Below are 18,036 nucleotides of genomic sequence, written 5' to 3'. Positions count from 1 at the left end.
AGTGAGGCCACTCTCCACCATCTTGGGAAGCCCATGGAGACTGGGGGGACTCCCTGACCACTGGCAGCTCTCACACAGTGTGTGCACTTCTCAAAAGGGCCAATGGGTGAGCAGGGGAACTAAGGGCTGTGCCCCAGAGCATGTCCACTGGGACCCCATTTCTGGGTGTCTGGAAGAGAAGGTGACGGGCTTTACCCAGGGCAGGTTGTGCCTGTCCATCCTCTTTGCTTTCTGTGAGGAAAGGACAGGGTGGTGGACGTGGGGTAACAACAATGGTCTGATACGTGAATGTCAGCAAGGCATTCAGTGTCATCTCCTGTAGTATTCTTGTGTCCAATGTAGGATATTATGGTCTGTGTTAGTGTGTAAGTAGATGGGTAAAAAGCCAAGTGACCAAGATGTGTCTGGATCAAGCCTGAGTAATCTGGTCTGACCCTGCTTTGAGCAGGAGGTTGGTCAAGACACCTCCTGAGGTCCCTTTGAGCCTGAATGACATTGTCCTTTCATCCCCTTCATGTTTTCAATTTAGAGAAATCTCTCATGTTCTCTCCGACCACAGGAATAATTCACATGAGGTGCAGGGCTGCTTTACAAGTGCCCCTTAACAGTCCTGACCACAACTTTTGCATCCCTTTTCATTTGCCCCAACCCAGGGTCTTTTCTGTCCTAATACCGTTCCAGAAAGAACAGCCCATGATGTTAACCCTTTCAGACCAGGTTGCTCAACAGGTGTCAGCATCCATGTACAGAGTCTGCACATCAGCCAGACACAAATCCATCATTATAGAAATGGAGATGAGGCACTTGACCAGCTCCTTGCACCCAGATATCAGTGTGACATGTCTGCTGAGATTCCCGGGAACACCTGAACTGTAAGAGCAGAGCATGTGAGTCCTGGTTGGGTATCCTGGCTTGTCTCCTGACCCATGTGGTGCTTCAGGCTGTGAAGAGAATCAAAACCAGCCATTGGACTGGGGTAGTTCCATTTTACACGTGTCACACGGGGCAGATGAAGGGAGCTCAGAACTCCAGACTCTGCTGCACGGTTGGGACTGCAGAGACTGGAAATGCAGGTGACAGTGTGTGTCAGTGCACACACATAAAGGTTCTGGCTTTCTTTGGGCCTTTGCACTGACCTGGGATCTGTTCATTGGCCACCTTTGTCTCAAAAAGAAAGATTTTCCTGGGAATACGGAAGGAAGAAAGGCCTCTCTTGGGCTAATCATGTATGGCAGTGCCATTTGCATGCTGTGGGCATGGCTGTGCCTGGGAGATGGGGAACGGCTGCTGCTGGGGTGGCTGTGCTCAGTCATGGCCCATGAGCTGACCCTGCTCTGCTCCTCTCTTACACTGCCCACACTTGGATGGTCCTCAGGAATCATCCATGAACCTGGTGGATCCATGAACCTCCTGGAGTGATGGCTATGGATCCAAATAGAGGATTCAAGCAAGTTTGGGACTGGGACATTGAGGTAACTGGTGACCATTGCCAGGTGTATGAAAGAAGCTGGGTGAGTTGTGATTTGCTCACAGGCATTTCCAACTCCACAGAAAACCAGAGCCTTGCAGTTAAAGCAACAGCACTTGACATAAACACCACCCCCAAAACACAAAACACTCACACTGACCACAGGAAAAGCCTTGAAAAACATTGGAGACAAATCTACCAGGTCCCAGGGGTCAGGGCTCAGCCATTCTGGTGATGAACAAGCATCAAGGGCTGACATGGCACCAGAGCCACCTCCACATGGCCCTCACCACCTGGAACCAGTGTCTCCAAGTCTTTCCTTCAGCAGCCTCCAGGGACAGGGACCTGCACTGGTTGTTTCCTTCACAGCTGTGTCAGTGATGGCCCTTCATGGGGTCCAAACACCCTCAGAAACTTGGGGTTTTCTTCTGCCTTTCACTTCATTGGAGGTTTGTTCAGCTTCAGTAGCTGCAGTTCAGGATCATGGCAGCAGAGGGCTCACTAACATCCAAAATGCTCTTACAAACCAAGGTTCTGTGCATCATTTTCCTAAAGGCTTCAAGTCTGGTGTGGATGATTAGAGAGATTTCAGGAGTAGCCAAACAGAGAGCATTTCCATAATAAATAGCAATAAAGCCAAATTTATTCTGTTTCCATCCGTGCTTGGCCTTCCAGAACCTTTCCAGAACAGGTGGTATCAGCAGCCTCCAGTTCATATTAATGTTTTGCATCTCCTGATAAAGACTGAATATGTCAGAAAAGTGGGTGACTAAATCACCACGTGAGTGAGGAGACAGGCCAGGACACCTCAAGAGGAGTCACACTCCTCTGGACCAAGAGGTGGGTGTTCCTGGCAATCTCAGGTGCCACAGCACAGCGATACTCGTGTTCAGGAGCTGGTCAAGTGACCCATCTCCTGTTCTGTAACGGTGTCTGAGTTTGCTCAGGTCACCCCTGACTTGAGCCCCATCCACTGCTGGGTGTTCTCCAGACTCCTGCCTTCAGGAACAAAGTCCAGGAGACCTTGCTGGTGAAGATGGAGGCAAAGAAGCCATGAAGAACCTCAGTCCCATCTGATTCTACTCTTATGAAGTTCAGCAGCAGGCCCATGATCACCCTGTCTATTCTTCTACTGCAAGTGAAGCTCCGTCAGCTCATCTTGCTGCCCTTCAGGTACAGGTATCAAGTCCAGGGCAGCTTTGGCATATTCTCTGCATTCATGGACAAGGTTTCTAAATTCCTCCTCTGCAGCTTCACCTGCCCCCACCTCCTCTGTGCTGCCTTTGTGCCCCGGAGCTCCAACAGTTCAGGCAAACAGTCTCAAGAGATAAATGGTTCTTTTCAAGAGTATTTGAAGAGATCATTCTTGTGCTTGGAGCAGGCTGTTCTGTAAGGCTGATCAGATTTCCTAAGCTCCTTCACCCTTCAGACCTACTTCCATGTCACCACTTTGCCCACCATCCCCCAGTATGTCCAAGTCTTCTCCTCTGGAGCCCACCAGCCTGTGCTCTGCTGCTGGCCTTCCTCCCTCCCCTCTGGTGCCTGGGACCCCACTGTGTCCTGGCCATGACAGCCAAGGTGGACACTGATGTTCACATCCCTCACCAGGGTTTCCTTGTTTCCCAGGTCCAGATTCAGGGGAACATCACCCTTGTTGGCCCACCAGGCAGCCATGTTGTGCAGTTGGCCCAAAATCCTTTGGACTGTTGGCAGCTGCAGCTTTGCCTGACCAGTTAATGTCAGGGCAATTACAGTTCCCCATAGGAACGTACTCATTGACTGGTGAGTTGCTCGAGTTGCCGACAGAAGATCCATTTCTTCTCCATGGTCAAGTAGTTGTAACATCCAACATGTTGTCACCCTGTACTGGGCTTACATGACAAAGTCTTGGAACAGGAGGTGAGTGTGGCTGTGCTACAGTTGTCACCTCTCTGAGAAGACAACAGGAGTTTGACCAATGTCAGTCAGAGCCGATTTCAGCTGCTCCAAGATGGACCCACTCCTTGCCAAATCTGAGCCACTCAGTGATGCTGGCAGCACCTCTGGGATATTGTATTTGAGAAAGGGTAAAAAACGCTGCACAACAGCAGGTGGGAGAGAGGAGGGAGGAGATGGGAGAGAAAAGCTCTGCAGACACCAAGGTCATATCCCACAGGACCCAAGCAGGTCCCTCAGCAGGCCAAAGCTTGCTCTCCTGAAATCCTGCTCTTGGCCTTGTTCTCATCTCCCAGGAGCCTCAGCTCCACTTTCCCATCCCTGACTGTTCCATCCTGACCAACTCTTTCTGGTTTGTAAGTGTGAAGTCCCACAGGGCACCTCACCCCACTGACTCCTCAGTCACCCGTGTCAGGAGAATGTTGTCAATGAGCTCCAAACCCTCCTTGTCCCCAGCCAGGAACCTGGGAGGTGTGGGACCACAGTCCTGCCCTTGGCCTTGCACAGCCCCACATCACACTGTCCCAGGAAGGGCCCTGGGCAATGTGGGAGGAACAGGATCTGACTCCCCAGGGTTGGGGGTCAGGGCTTGGCCCTTTGCTTAATGAAACACATCCAGGGTTACGCAGCATCAGAGACACCTTTACTTTCCTTTTCCTGACCTGTCATCATTGCCTCCAGTTTTCTTCTCTAACCAGATCCTGGGAACAGTTTCTCAGTAGGTTCCCTCAGTGTGACCAATTAACATTACAAGAAACTTTGGAGTTTCCATCTGACTTTGACTTCTTGAGAAGTTTCTTCAGCTTCCCCTCAGGGTCTGAGGACCATGGACTCAGCACCAAACCCACCAGAGGGGTCATTAAAGCGCCTGGGGCTGCTCCTGTGCTGCTGAGCTGGGCTGGGCTCCTGGGACACAGGGAGCTCATGGCAGCGGCAGCGCTGCAGAGAGACAGCTCTGCCCAGGAGCAGCTCCTCTGCACACGCAGCAGGGCTGAGGGCTCTGCCTGGGGATCTCAGGAGACGAGCAAGGCAGAGAGAGATTAAAGGTGGTCAGGACTGGGAGGATGACTGAGAGCTCACTGGAGGAGAAACCTTTGCAGCCCTTGCCATGGTAAGTCTGTGGGTGCAGGGCAGTGCAGCTGTAGCTCCTGGAGGCATCTCCTGAAACTGGCACAGGCACAGCTTGTGGGGTCTGTAGGGACGGGGCTCTTGTCAGGCCATGTTGAACAGCTGTGAAGCCAGGTGAGCACCCAGGGGTGCCCAGGGCTGTCCTGCAGAGCAGGGTCCCTGCACCCCAGGGCTGTGCCGGGCAGGGACTCTGCCGCCTGCCAGGGTCAGCGCTCAGCCTGCCCGGGAGATCCCATGGCAGCAGCTGTGGGTGGAAGGAGCGACCCCCGGCAGGGCAGGCAGGGAGCTTGTGGGGTTGAAGGGGGCTGTGTGGGTCAGGGCTGCTCAGAGCTCCAGATCCCCCCACAGACATGGCAGAGGGGCCTTCTGAACAAGGACATCAATACAGGAACAGTTGCAAGGGAAGGAGTCTGTGCTTTCAGTTTTCCACTCTTGCTCGTCTGGGTGTGCAGTGGGAGATGGGGATTTATTTCTCTCATTGGAGCAGACACTGAGACCCCAGTTCTCGTTAGGACGTGTCTGAGCTGCTCCTGAGCCCCTGCACACACAGAGCTGCCCCTGGGCAGTGCCAGGAGGTGTGAGCAGGACAGAGCTGAGCACACAGCGGGTGGGACGGGGTCTGTGACACTGACAGGGAGCAGACCAGGGACAGACACACAGCTGCAGGCAGCACAGACATGGGAAGGAAGACCTAACTGCTATCAGAAATGCTGGGGATGGGATTTAGGAACGTCTCTCACATCCTTTCCAGTGCAGACACATTTCCCAGAGCAACCCCTGGTCTCCTCTGCTCCCCAGCAGACCCTCTGCCCCAAAGCCATGGGGTCCAGGTCACGAGTCTCCACCTCAGCAGCTGGACCTCCAGGTGAAGGGTTCCTGGAACGGGGTACACAAATAAGGTGCTAAAAGTACTTGCTCTCCAGTGTCATTATGTGAGTGGCAGCAGCACAGCCAGGTCAGGAGAAGGTTCCACAGCATGCCCGTCTGCCTTTCTGTCCTTGCTTTATTTTCTGGTAGCACTGCAGTGTTCTTCCCTGTTTCTCCACCTGTCCCTGGTGCTCTTGCTCTCTGGGGTTGGGGTGGGAGTGTGGGTCACTCCTTGTTCTGACATCAACTCAGGGGGTCTTGCCCCAGAGGTATGTTCACGGAAACCAGATGCCCAAGCTGTCTTTTAAGCTGTGATGAACAGTTTTTTCTCCCATGGTAGAAAGAGAGAATGAGCTGAAACATCCCTCCATCGGGGAGGGGGTTTTCCATGAGAAACAACATGGACATTGGAAACATGGAAACATGGACAGGGAAACACCTCCCAGGGGAGAATCTCCAGGCAACAGGGAAATGATCAGAAATGAGAGGAAACCAAACCCGGAATGGTTATGGGAGGGAGAACAGAGAAAAGTGCCTGTGATCCCTGCAGTGCAGATCCCTCCTGTGAGCAGCCCCCTGGCCTCCTGTCCCACCCAGCAAAGCCTCTGCCCTCAGGGCCGGGGGCTCCAAGGCATGAAGCAGCTCCTGTGCAGCCAGAGCTCCAGTTCCTCTGCAGAGCACAGGGGCTGAGAGCAGCTGCCCGGCAGTGTTGGTGTCTGGGAGGTGCTGCACAGCTGGGGAAGGGTGACGCTGTCTGAGTGCCCGGCTGCCTCTGTCCTGGCCTCTCTCACACCCACCCTCACCGCATTCTCCTTCTTGCTGCCCTGCTCTGGGTCACTGCTGTTGGGATCTTGTTCTTGCTGTCAGGCTCTCTGGGGATGGCAGTTTCAGCTGCAGATTCACAGCCTGATCTTGTGGGTCCTTTCCTGCAGGTGTGTCCATGGGCACAGGTGTCCCAGCTTTGCTCTGACCTGTGGGCTGTGGGCAATGCAGTCTGTGGGGCTGGGGAATGAGCTGAGTGTGTCCTGGGCTAAACGTTGAGACCTTAGGAAAGGGTGAGACCTGTCATGGTCTGAGGTGGATCCCTCTGCTCTCAGCAGTGCCTGGTGGCTTTTCAGGGTAACATGGGAGTGTGATCAGGTTCCATCTCAGAAAGGTGCCAGCCCAGGGCAGCTGGAGCAAGACAGAGGGACAGAGCAGCTGCCCTCACTCTGCACTGACCCACAGGCATCCTCTGGTCTCGCAGGACTCGCTCTGTTCTCCCTGAGTGCAGCAGAAATGCTGAGGGTTTCTGACATCCAAGAACACTCCCCAGGTTGGGAGGGGAGAAGCAGCTGTAGAAACACCAAACCTCTCAAACTCAGTTTCTCAGGCCTGGGGGTACAGATGCTGACAGTCCCTTCTGCACCAGGAGCGGTTCCAGCTGACAAAGCTGAACCCCAGGACTGGCCTCTGCCCACCCGATCACACAGGGTCAGGCTGAGTCCTCAGGAGCCCCTGGGCAGAGACCCTGCTCTTCATTGCACACTCATCAAGCACCAACGAGGGCTCAGTCAGGACGTTCTCCTGGAAAAAGAGAAGTGTCTCTTTGTGTGACAGGGTGGGAGGGTCTGTGGGAAATGGGTTTGATTATTCCCAGAGAAGTCTCATCTAAACCTTCACTATCTTTTCCTCCTATGACAGGTCCTCATGCCCACAGGCAGCAAATGTCCAACAGCAGCTCCATCACCCAGTTCCTCCTCCTGCCGTTCACAGACACACGGGAGCTGCAGCTCTTGCACTTCTGGCTCTTCCTGGGCATCTACCTGGCTGCCCTCCTGGGCAACGGCCTCATCATCACCACCATAGCCTGGGACCAGCACCTCCACACCCCCATGTACTTCTTCCTGCTCAACCTCGCCCTCTTTGACATGGGCACCATCTCCACCATTCTCCCCAAGTCCATGGCCAATTCCCTCTGGGATTCCAGGGACATCTCCTACTTGGGATGTGCAACACAGCTCTTTTTGTTTGTCTTCTTGATCACAGCAGACTATTGTCTACTCACCATCATGTCGTATGACTGCTACGTTGCCATCTGCAAACCCCTGCACTACGGGACCCTCCTGGGCAGCAGAGCTTGTGTCCACATGGCAGCAGCTGCCTGGGCCACTGGGTTTCTCAGTGCTCTGCTGCACACGGCCAATACATTTTCACTGCCCCTGTGCAAGGGCAATGCCCTGGACCAGTCCTTCTGTGAAATCCCCCAGATCCTCAAGCTCTCCTGCTCACACTCCTACCTCAGGGAACTTGGGCTTCTTGTGGTCAGTGCCTGTTTAGCTTTTATTTGTTTTGTGTTCATTGTGGTGTCCTATGTGCAGATCTTGAGGGCCGTGCTGAGGATCCCCTCTGAGCAGGGACGGCACAAAGCCTTTTCCACCTGCCTCCCTCACCTGGCCGTGGTCTCCCTGTTTGTCAGCACTGCCATGTTTGCCCACCTGAAGCCCCCCTCTATATCTTCTCCTTCCCTGGACCTGGTGGTGTCTGTTCTGTACTCGGTGGTGCCTCCAGCAGTGAACCCCCTCATCTACAGCATGAGGAACAAGGAGATCAAGGATGCCCTGAGGAAACTCATATCTTAGTGTTTTCTGAAGCAATAAACTGCCCATCTACTTCTACATAGCCGTTTAAATGTAGCTAATTACAGGTCCAGCCTGTCATCTGGATTTTTTCTTGTTATTAGTGGTTTTCTTATTGTGATAATGTTGTCATCCCCTTTGTAATTCACTGTCAGCTTTTCTTTTATAACTGTTGGCTGTGTAAATGAGAAGCCGTGCTCTCCTTGTCTCTAAACACAATAAAGGGCTCTTTAGTGACTTGTTTATCACTATATCCTTCCTGCAAGCCCATTTTTAGAGCTGCAGGGATGGTTCCTGTGTTCATGAGAGGAGGGGAAAAATGTCCATCCTGGCAGCCCTGCCAGGGAGCAGCAGCGCTTGTTCTTCCAGAGCTGTTCTGGTTCCACTCCCACACTCTCCTTCTCATCCCTGGTGTTGGTGCAAGGCCTGAGTGCTCTGGCAGCTTGGTCACCGTCCTGCTGTGTGTCAGTGCTGTGAGCGCAGGCAGGGACAGGCAATGGGCACTGCTGTGACAGAGCTGGCCTCACAACAGCCTTTCCAGATAGAAAGGTGATCTCCTATGGGCAGTACATGACGGTTTATGTCTTCAAGCATATGAGTACAAAACCGTCCCGCAGATTCAGACACCAGGGTACATCTGAACAGTGTGTGTGTGCAGGGCTGGCACACAGCAGTGTCCTCTCACAGCCAGGCTCCTGCCAGAGACCTGCAGGACCAGCAGAGCAGGGGCTGGGCTGTGCCCCTGTGCACTGGACACCCCAGGGAAGCTGCCCCAGGGCATCGTCATGGACTGGCCCCTCACAACCACCATTTCTAGCTCTGGCCTCTCTCCCCCACTCACATAGGCTGCTCTTCCCTCCACAGAGGGACACGGAATGAGTAGCTCAGAAGTCCATGTCTGCATTGTTCTGATGAGATGTGAGCATGCACATCATGGATGTGAGATGAGATGAACCCAGGTGAACACTAACAACATCAGCTATTCCTGGGGCTTTCATGAGGGTCTGTGGGACAGACAGTGTCTCAAGGTCACTTCACGATGGGAGTAACAGCCCATGGGAAACCACCCACTGGGATCTTCTTCCTTGAACCGAGGTCCCCGTGTCCATTCCTCATGATGTGGGACATCTCAGATGGGTGCAGAGCAGGGTGACCCACCACAGGGCTGAGGTGTCTCCCATCGTTTGGGAGTGGCAACAGGAGGCCAGACAGGCACTGTGATTCCTGCCTCTGTGTAAAAGGGAAAGACTCTGTCTCTGAGCATCCCTGGGTGCATAAGGATTCCTGAGACTGGCTCTGATGGAACCCTGGCATTTCTGTGTGTGACTCCAGGAACAACCCCACTGGCCCAGTGAGATTCATCTCAGCTGCTGGGATGGCTCATTGCAAGTGCTCCTGTCTGCTACATCACCCTTGCCCATGATTCTGGATTGTGCTTTCAAAAGTGACAGCAGAATCAGAGAAGTTCTGAGGTCCTTGGGAAAGGAAGATGTCAAACCCATCTTCAAGAAGGGCCTGAAGGAGGATTTGAAGAATTATGGGCTGATCAGCCTACCTCTGTCCCTGGGAAGGGTAAAGTCCATGTCTTCCTGCACCAATCTCCAGGCACCTGAAGGACAAGGAAGGGATTGCTGAACCCAAATGAGTGGAAAACCCAGTGAGTCATAAGAAACGCTCTGGACCCATTCCAGAGCTTTAGACCCTCAGGAAAGAGCTCAGTGACAGTGCAGCCCAGCCAGTTGCATCTGTGTCCCTCACTGAGCAGCACAACCAGTGTGCAGTCACCCCATGGTCCTGCAGCCAACCTGCTCTGCTGAGCATCAGTGCCAGGCTGGGGCCCTGTGGGGAGCACAGGATGGGGCCAGGAGCACCAAAGCAGATCAGAGGAGGGATGGGGGAGATCAGAAAGGAGCTGACCTGGGCTGGAAATTGCCTTGGAGAGAAAAATGCTGTTGTTCAGCTGCCCGAAGATAACACCCAGAGTTAAGGGTGCAGGGCCAGAAGTCCTTGCTGTCCTGGTGCTTCACCAGGCCTGGGAAGTAGCTGGAGAAGGATTGGTGTCCCCCACTTGCCATCTCTTAGTGCATCATCCCTCATGAAGGGCGGCATGGAAAGCAAGTCTGGGACCCTGTGTCCGGACTTGCACTGAAGAAAGTATTCACCCAGAAGCCACATCCTTTTGCTCTGGTACTTCAGTCCTGGTGCTCATCACATGTCCTTAAGAAAAGCTTATGCACCTCTCTTGTCAACCTTACCCCAAAAGTGACCCCTAGACAAGGCTCCTGAGCTGCAGCTGAGCTGGAGAACTGGGGTACAGCTGTGACCAGAGGAAGGACAAGGCCTGTCCTGTGTCCTCTAAAGGGGTGGCAGCCTCTGTGATCTCCACCAGAAAAGGCAGCGTGCAGGAGACTGGAGACAATCACCATGCCCATTGGAGGCCCTTAGGAAGAGTTCCTCTCTCCAAATATCCAACCCAGCTTGTTGCTGCATGAACAACGAGGAGAAACTGCCGCAGGACCCTCATTCCAGACCCCATCTCCTCCACCCCACAAAGGCAGTGCTCTCCCCCTTGGCACTGAGGTGGTTCCAGGGACCCAAGAGACACCTGTAGGAGGAGATGTTGGGTAGGGATATGGTGTCCTTCAGTGCTCCTCATGGTACCTCCTGCTGGGCTTTGTGCCACTGGTCACAACACTCTGAGCCTGGATGTTCAGCCAGTTCTCAGTGGTGCTAAACAGGAACATGCCCATGAGCACATTGGGCTGCACTGGGAGGAGCGTGGCCACCCAGACAAGGGCAGTTATTGCCCATCGTGACTCAGCACTGGTGTGGTCACATCTGGAGCCGTGTGTCCCGGTGTGAGGTTCCCCATTCTGGAGGAACGGGAGGAGCTGTCGTGTGGCCAGAGAAAGTCTGGGTCATGTGTGGAGATGTTGAGAGACCCAAACTTCTTTAGCCTGGTGAAGTGGAGCCTGAGGAAACGTGCTGGTTTTGCTGAAATTGAGTTAATTTTCTTCATGCATTTTGAACCTCTCTCCTTCACAGCCAGTACAGTATTTTGTTTAGATTTACTATGAGAATAATAAGATAATGCTCTTTCTTCCCTGGGATAGAGTTCATTTTGTCTTTTAGCAGCTTTACAGTGTTTGCCATTTGCTATGAAAGGAATGTCAGAACTCACTGATATCTTAGCTGTTGTCAGGGAAACCAAGGACTTTTTTTGGCCATCCAGCTGCAGATGCAGATTGGCAGGAGAAGTCACAGACAGGACAGCACCTGGATTGACATGCATGCTGATCAATGAAATATTCCCTATGATTAGCGCCATGCTCAGTCTAAAGCTGGAGCCGGCTTTTAGGGCTTGTTACATCCGTTACTTTGGGTTTTCCAGCTGGTTTGGTCAGTTCCATTCAGAAGTTTCATTCTGTCAGGAGTTCGATGTCAGTTCCGCCTTTTGCCGTTCTGCCATTTTGCCATTGGCCTTTGGGCCTTTCTGCCTGTTGCCCTTTTGCTCTCTCTTGCTGGGATGGGCTGTTCAGGACCAAGGTGCTCCCTTCTGCAGGACTGCCTGCTCCGTGTGACTGGAGTTACACGGGGGATGGCACTGAGCATATTTTCTTAATTTAATTTATCTATTTCTATTTAACTTACCTTGACTATTGTCAGTGAAACCAAGGACTTCTCTGGAGTGCAGCTGCAGGTGCAAATTGGCAGGAGAGGGCACAGACAGGACAGCACATTGATTGACATCCAGGTCAATCAACAAGCTATTCTCTACCATTAGTGTCATGCTCGGTATAAAGATGCCTTTTCCAGCCCGTTAGTTTTGGTTTTCCGGCTACATTGCTTAGCTCTGTTCGGAAGTTCCATTCTATTGGGAGTTCAGTGTTAGTTCAGTTTTATGATGTTTTGCGGTTTTTCAATTGGCCCTTGGGCCTCTCTGCCTTTTGCACTTGTACTTTCTCTTGCTGGGATCAGCTGTTCAGGACCAGGGTGCTCTCTTCTTTTGGGCTGCCTGTTCAGCACAACTGGAGTTATGTGGGGGATTACACTGAGTATCATATATTTTACTTTATGTAAATAGAAATAATATAAGTATATTATTATAAGTAGTGTGTTACTTTTATTATTTTTATTGTCTTTTTTTTTTTTTTTTTTTTCTAAATCCACATGTTTCTCCCTTCCCATTCAGTTCTCTCCCTTATCCCACTTGGGGACTGGGAACAGGATGTGAGCAGCTCTCATGGTCTTGGTTGGTGGCTGTGACAAGAAAGGTGACAAAATGGTGACCATGACAAGAAAGGGCAGCACTAGCTTCAGAAATCCTGAAAATCGCTTTCCAAGATGACACCTTTTATTTTATTTTATTTTACTATTTTTGGTAGAGGGAACAGCGTGAGAAAGGAAAACCATCAGAAACTGCAGCTCTGGATGTCCAGAGTGGAGCTCAGGATAAAGAAATGTCATTCTGAGCACAGTGCTGTGGTCATTCAGAAGGACTCTGGATCAGCCATGACTTTGTGTTTCCAGGAACAGCTGGTGAGGATGGAGAGACAGCAGCACAGGTGGGGACACACTGGGCTGAGAACAAGGTGGGGAAGCGCATGGGGTGTCAGCAGCCTGTGGGGAAACAGCCACAGGCCTGGGACAGTGCAGGATGGACCATGGTGGACATGGCCAAGAGTGAGCCTGGATGTCCCTGAAAGAGCCAAGTTCTTGGTCCCCTTGGCTATGGCTGATGTCCCTGCCAACAAGGCCTAAGAGGAGACACAGTCGTTATGGCCATGGAGCTTCATTGCCTCCTTGCACCCCGAGGGAGTGTCACACCATTGTCCTGCACTGGGGATCGCACTCCCCACAGCCCCAGGAAGAACCTGAGCCACACATGAGGGACAGGATCTCCCTTCCCAGGGGCAGGGGCTCAAGGCTTGGCCATTGTCCTTCATCAGACAAACCAAGGGCTTTCTCAGCATCAGAGCTGCTGCACTTTGCCTTTGCCTGATGCAATCACTGCCTCCAATTATCTGCTCTAACGAGTCCCTGGGGAGGCTTTGCCAGTAACAGCCCTCAGTGGGGCCCATTAATACTTCAAGGTACTTTGGAGTTTGTTCTGACTTGGACTCTTGAGCAGGTTCTTCAGTCTGTCCTTGGTATCTGAGGTTCATGGACTCAGCACCAAATGCGCCACGGGGCTCATTAAAACACAGAAAGCCCTAACGAGCAATGTTTCTTTCTGTAATTTCCTTCAAATCTTCCAGACTTGCAGAACTAACTGGAGAGGTTTCAATGGGACACTTAGTGATGAAGATTTCAAAGAAGATTTCATAAAGGAGGGTTTTTCTTTCCAGGGTGTTTTCTATCATTTTTCAGTGTATGGAAGAAGTGACAGCAGCATTCTACACTGGACATTGATCCCGAGGGTCTCCTGAAGACATCTGGACAGGCAGGAGAACAGTCCTTGAGGCTGGACACTGTATGGACAACCTGGCTCCTCACCCCCACCCCCAGTCTGCCGGTTCCCTCATTGGCCACCACAGACTGCATCACTTTTCCTACATCAGTTTAATAAACAGCAAAACACTTTCCTCAGCTGTGTGTGTAAGCTGGATCTGATGAGGTCCAGCATCCACAAGGGACACCCACACAAGAACTGGTTTAGACAGAGAGATAGGGGAGGATCGAAATAAACACAACGAACGTGTTGACTGCCATGTTAATTAGAGCTCTGAAGAATGGGGCAAGTTTGTAACTCCCTGAAGCTCAAAGCAGAAACCAGACAGCTGAGAGGCCACTGAATGACCAAAGAGCAAGTGGAGGAGAAACCTGAGAGCACTGGGAAGGGCAAACGTCCAGACAGTGCTGGAAAGTTGTCCTTGGACAGGGACATTTAATCAGGAGAGGTGGGAACTCCTGAATGACGAGGGAGATGAAATAATAGAGTGTTGGTAATAGAAGTACAGGGGAAGACCAATATTTCTTCTCCTTCCCGTAGTACATCTTTCATCAGCTGTCTCACCGTAAACAGCCAGGGCCATTTTAGGGGCCCAGTGTACCTGAGGTGCTGGCCTGGGATTGGCATCGGTCACACAGGACCTGGGGAGACCAGAGCACCTTGCAGTGCAGGTGGAGCCTGGGCAGGGGTTCCCGGGGCATCTACACTGGCACCAGGTGTTTGTGTCCCTGGAGATGAAGACATTTGTGTCCTAAACCCATGCCCAGTTCTGGAGAACTCTTTTATTTTTAAAGAAAAGAAACCCCGCCAAAGACTTATTTTAATTTTCATTGACATCAACTGACATCTGATGGGCCTGCAGGCATGAAGCCAAGATCATGTTGTGTCTTGCACAGCGCCCCATGCCCTCTGAACCTTCCCTGCCCAGGACTCCTCACACGTTGCCCAGAGCGAGTCACACTGAGGGGTTGGCTGGTTCACTGGCTGAGATGTTGGTTTAGATGGTCACCTACAGCACAGGTGGATCCTGCCCCATCATCGCCTGCTCTGCTCCAGTCTGAAACAGAGCCCAACATCACAATGGGATCATGAGAGAACTGAGGTTGAAGGGACCTCAGGAGTCTGCAGTCCAACCTGTCACCAACTGGGTCACACCAAGGTGTTCAAGCCTTGATTCAATCAGAGCTTTAGCAGGACTAGAGAAGTGATCATCCCTTTGTACTGGGCACTGGTGAGGCTGCACCTTGAATCCTGGGGGCAGTTTTAGGCCCCTCACGGCAAGGAAGACATTGAGGTGCTGGAGAGAGTTCAGAGGAGGGTGACAAGGCTGGTGAAGGGTCTGGAGCACCAGTCTGACGAGGAGCGGTTGAGGGAGCTGGGGCTGTTCAGCCTTGAGAACAGGAGGCTGAGGGGAGACCTTATTACTCTCTACAGCTGCCTGAAAGGAGGTTTTATCATGGAGGGTGTTGGTCTCGTCTACCAAGTAGCAAGTGATAGGACAAGAGGAAATGGCCTCAAGTTGCACATGGAGAGGTTTAGATTGGATATGAGGAATAAATTCTTCACAGAAACCACCAGTGATGTTCCTTTGGACTCAATCCTAGGGCCAGGTCTGTCCAATATTTTTATCAATAATCTGGATGCAGGAATTTAATGCACCATTATCAAATTTTCTGATCATACCGCCCTCGGAGGTGCTGATGACTATCCTGAGGGACAAGGAGCCTTGCAGAGCGATCTAGATAGATTGGAGCATTAGGCAATGATCAACGGCATAAAATCTAACAAGTCCACATGCCGGATTCTGCACCTGGGATAAAGTAATGCCAAGCACAAGTCTAAATGGGGAGAGGATTGGCTGGAGAGCAGCCCTGCAGAAAGGAGCCTTGGGGCGCTGGTTGACAGGAGGCTCAACAAGAGTCAGCAGTGTGTGCCCTGGCAGCCAAGAGTGCAAATCCCATCCTGGGGTACATCAGGCAGAGCAGAACCAACCGCTCAAAGGAGGTGATTATCCTGCAGTATTCAGAGTTGCTGTGGCCTCACCTTGAGTGCTGTGTGCAGTTCTGGGCCCACGATTTGACAAGGATGTTGAAGTATTCCAATGTGTCCAGAGAGCAACAAAGCTGGTGACCGACCGGAAGGCATGTCCTCTGAGGAGTGGCTGAGCAATCTGGATTTCTCTAGTTTGGAGAGAAGGAAGCTGATGAGCAAGCTCATTGCCCTCTAAAAGTTCCTGAGGAGGGAAGTGTATAGGGAAGTGCTGGTCTCTTGTCCCTGGTATCCAGTGACAGGACATGTGTGAATGGTGCAAACCTGGGTCAGAGGAAGTTCAGACTTGACCCTCTACTGAGAGTGTGGTCAGATACTGGAACAGCCTTCTGAACGATAGGATGAGGGGCAACGGGCACAGCATAGGAGGTCCCATCTGAATATTAGGAAAAACTTCTTTACTGTGAGGGTGCCTGAGCACTGGAACAGGCTGTCCAGAGAGGCTGTGGAGTGTCCTCCTCTGGAGACATTCAAAACCTGCCTGGACGCCTTCCTGTGCCATCTGCTCTGGGCGAACCTGCTTTAGCAGGTGGGTTGGGCTAGATGATCTCCAGAGGTCCCTTTCAAGCCCAACCATTCTGTGATTCTGTGACAGCTGGTTGATGCCCCAAGCCTCAGCATTCAAGAGGCATTTGGCCAATGCACTTACTACCCTGTTTTAACTTTAGATCAGCCTTGAATTGGTCATGCAGTGGGACTAGATGGTCATTCTAGGTCCCTTACAGCTGAACTATACCTCACTTCCCTTCTTCCCTTTCTCCTCCTTTCCCTAGCAGGGGGAAGCTGCAAAGCCCCCCCACCACAGCCCCACCCAGCACCCTTTGCAGGAAGCCTTTGAGGTGCTGGCCCCAAGGCAGTCCCGGTGCCCAGGAGTTCCAGGGGGCTGTCCCTGCCCTTGGTGTCCACGTGCTGGGCACAGCTGCTGGCTGTCCCTGGTGCCTTCTCTGCCCTTTGGCTCTCCAGGACAAAGCTCCTGCTCTTCTCTCCAGTCATGGCAGAAACCAGCCCTGCAACCAAGAGAAGAGCCCTGGTAGCTGTCCCCTCTCTGCACCAGAGCTGATGTCCATGAGGCCCCACAGCGAGGAGGACCAGGCTCACAAAGCCTTTTCTGAGGGGATAACAGGATGGTTTCAACCATTGCAGCGTGGAGAAAATCCCCAGTGTGACCAGAGCCATAGGCTGCGCTGGACAGTGCCAACAGACCGCCATGGAAATAAGACTCGCTTTGAATCCATTCCCAAAGCACAGCCAGGCAAATGATGACTCTTCCCAAATGAGCAAAAAGAGTCCATTGCTGCTACTGCAGTCATGTTTCCTTTTCTACCCAAACCAAGATCCACCGTTGGCCATCTGTACAGGGGATGCAAAATGCACTTCAGCCGCAGGGTAAACCTTCCACACCTCCTGTGTGACTTGCACCTTTCTCGGAGTTATTTGCCTACCTTGATTGGTGGGAAGAGGTTCAGAACTTCTGGAAAGCCTTTAAGAGATACTCTTTTGAGTACTGAAAGAGTAAGGAAGCTGCTGCCATTTTGGACATTTGCGTCAAAACTCATACACACATGGGATAGTGTGTGGTGTGTGACGTGGATTTCTTTTTCTCCTTGCTCTCCTTTTTAGTAATGCCTGAGATCTTTGCTTTGGAAAAAACATACCTAAACAAAAGAATCTGAGAACAAAAGTCCTGATCAGAGAGAAGGTCCATCTGGGCCAAGACTCAGTCTCCAAAGCTGCCAGCCATCCGTGTCTACAGGGTCTTGGGGTGCTCAAAGGCCTCAGTGGCTGGGACCGGCCTCCCTGGGGACCATCTCCTGCAGGGGCCCAGGGGCCGTGTCTCAGCTCAGCCTGGGACCTCTGGTGCCTGCCTGAGCCATGTTGTAGGTGTGTGTGCCTGTCTCTGCCCCATCTCCTGGACGGGCCTGGGCCCTGCCCTGCAGAGAGCGGCTCTCCTGGATGGAGTCCTCAGGCCTGGCTCAGAGCTCATCGTGCTCCAGGCACAGCTACTGAGCACAACCATGCTGTGCTGTGCTGTGCTGTGCTGCTCTATTCTGTACGCTCACAAGGAGTCCAATAAAGATGGGACTGTTCGACTGAAATGCCAGAGAGGTTTTAGATCCAAAAACAGTTTCAGGGACACATACACAAAGGATACAACTGGAAACAGATTTTTTTTTTTTTAATATTTATTTTATTAAAATTACAAATGTTAATAGAAGAAGGAGAAGGAGGAGAGCTGGCTCCTGCTGCAAACTTGCCCTGGGAGAAAGAACCCGATAAAGCCAGGGCACGAGTGGTGCCTTGGAGGGCAAGAGCAGTGGGCATGAACCGAGCCAAAAGGGCCCAGAGGAGCTCTGACAGGTGGTCATGCTCAATGCTGCAGAGGAAGGCAAAAAAACCCCGGGGACCAGGGCCAGTCTGCCCCGGGGGAAAATTCCTTCCTGACCCCAACACTGGCGATCGGCTGTTCCCTGAGCATTTGAGCGAGACCTGGCTCCTCGGCCCACAGGCTGGTCATGCCT

General features: G+C 52.2%; 1 protein-coding gene across 1 annotated transcript; it reads left to right on the top strand.

Moving 5' to 3' along the window:
* Positions 1–7,074: 7,074 nt before the first annotated feature.
* LOC135577878 (olfactory receptor 14J1-like) lies at positions 7,075–8,019 on the top strand. The gene has a single exon (XM_065047990.1). It carries the CDS (start codon positions 7,075–7,077, stop codon positions 8,017–8,019), a length of 945 nt encoding a protein of 314 aa, XP_064904062.1.
* The last annotated feature ends 10,017 nt before the right edge of the window (positions 8,020–18,036 follow it).

This window comes from Columba livia, unplaced genomic scaffold, assembly GCF_036013475.1.
Source record: "Columba livia isolate bColLiv1 breed racing homer unplaced genomic scaffold, bColLiv1.pat.W.v2 Scaffold_156, whole genome shotgun sequence".
NCBI classification, from domain to species: domain Eukaryota; kingdom Metazoa; phylum Chordata; class Aves; order Columbiformes; family Columbidae; genus Columba; species Columba livia.
This window is presented reverse-complemented; position numbering and strand designations above follow the sequence as displayed.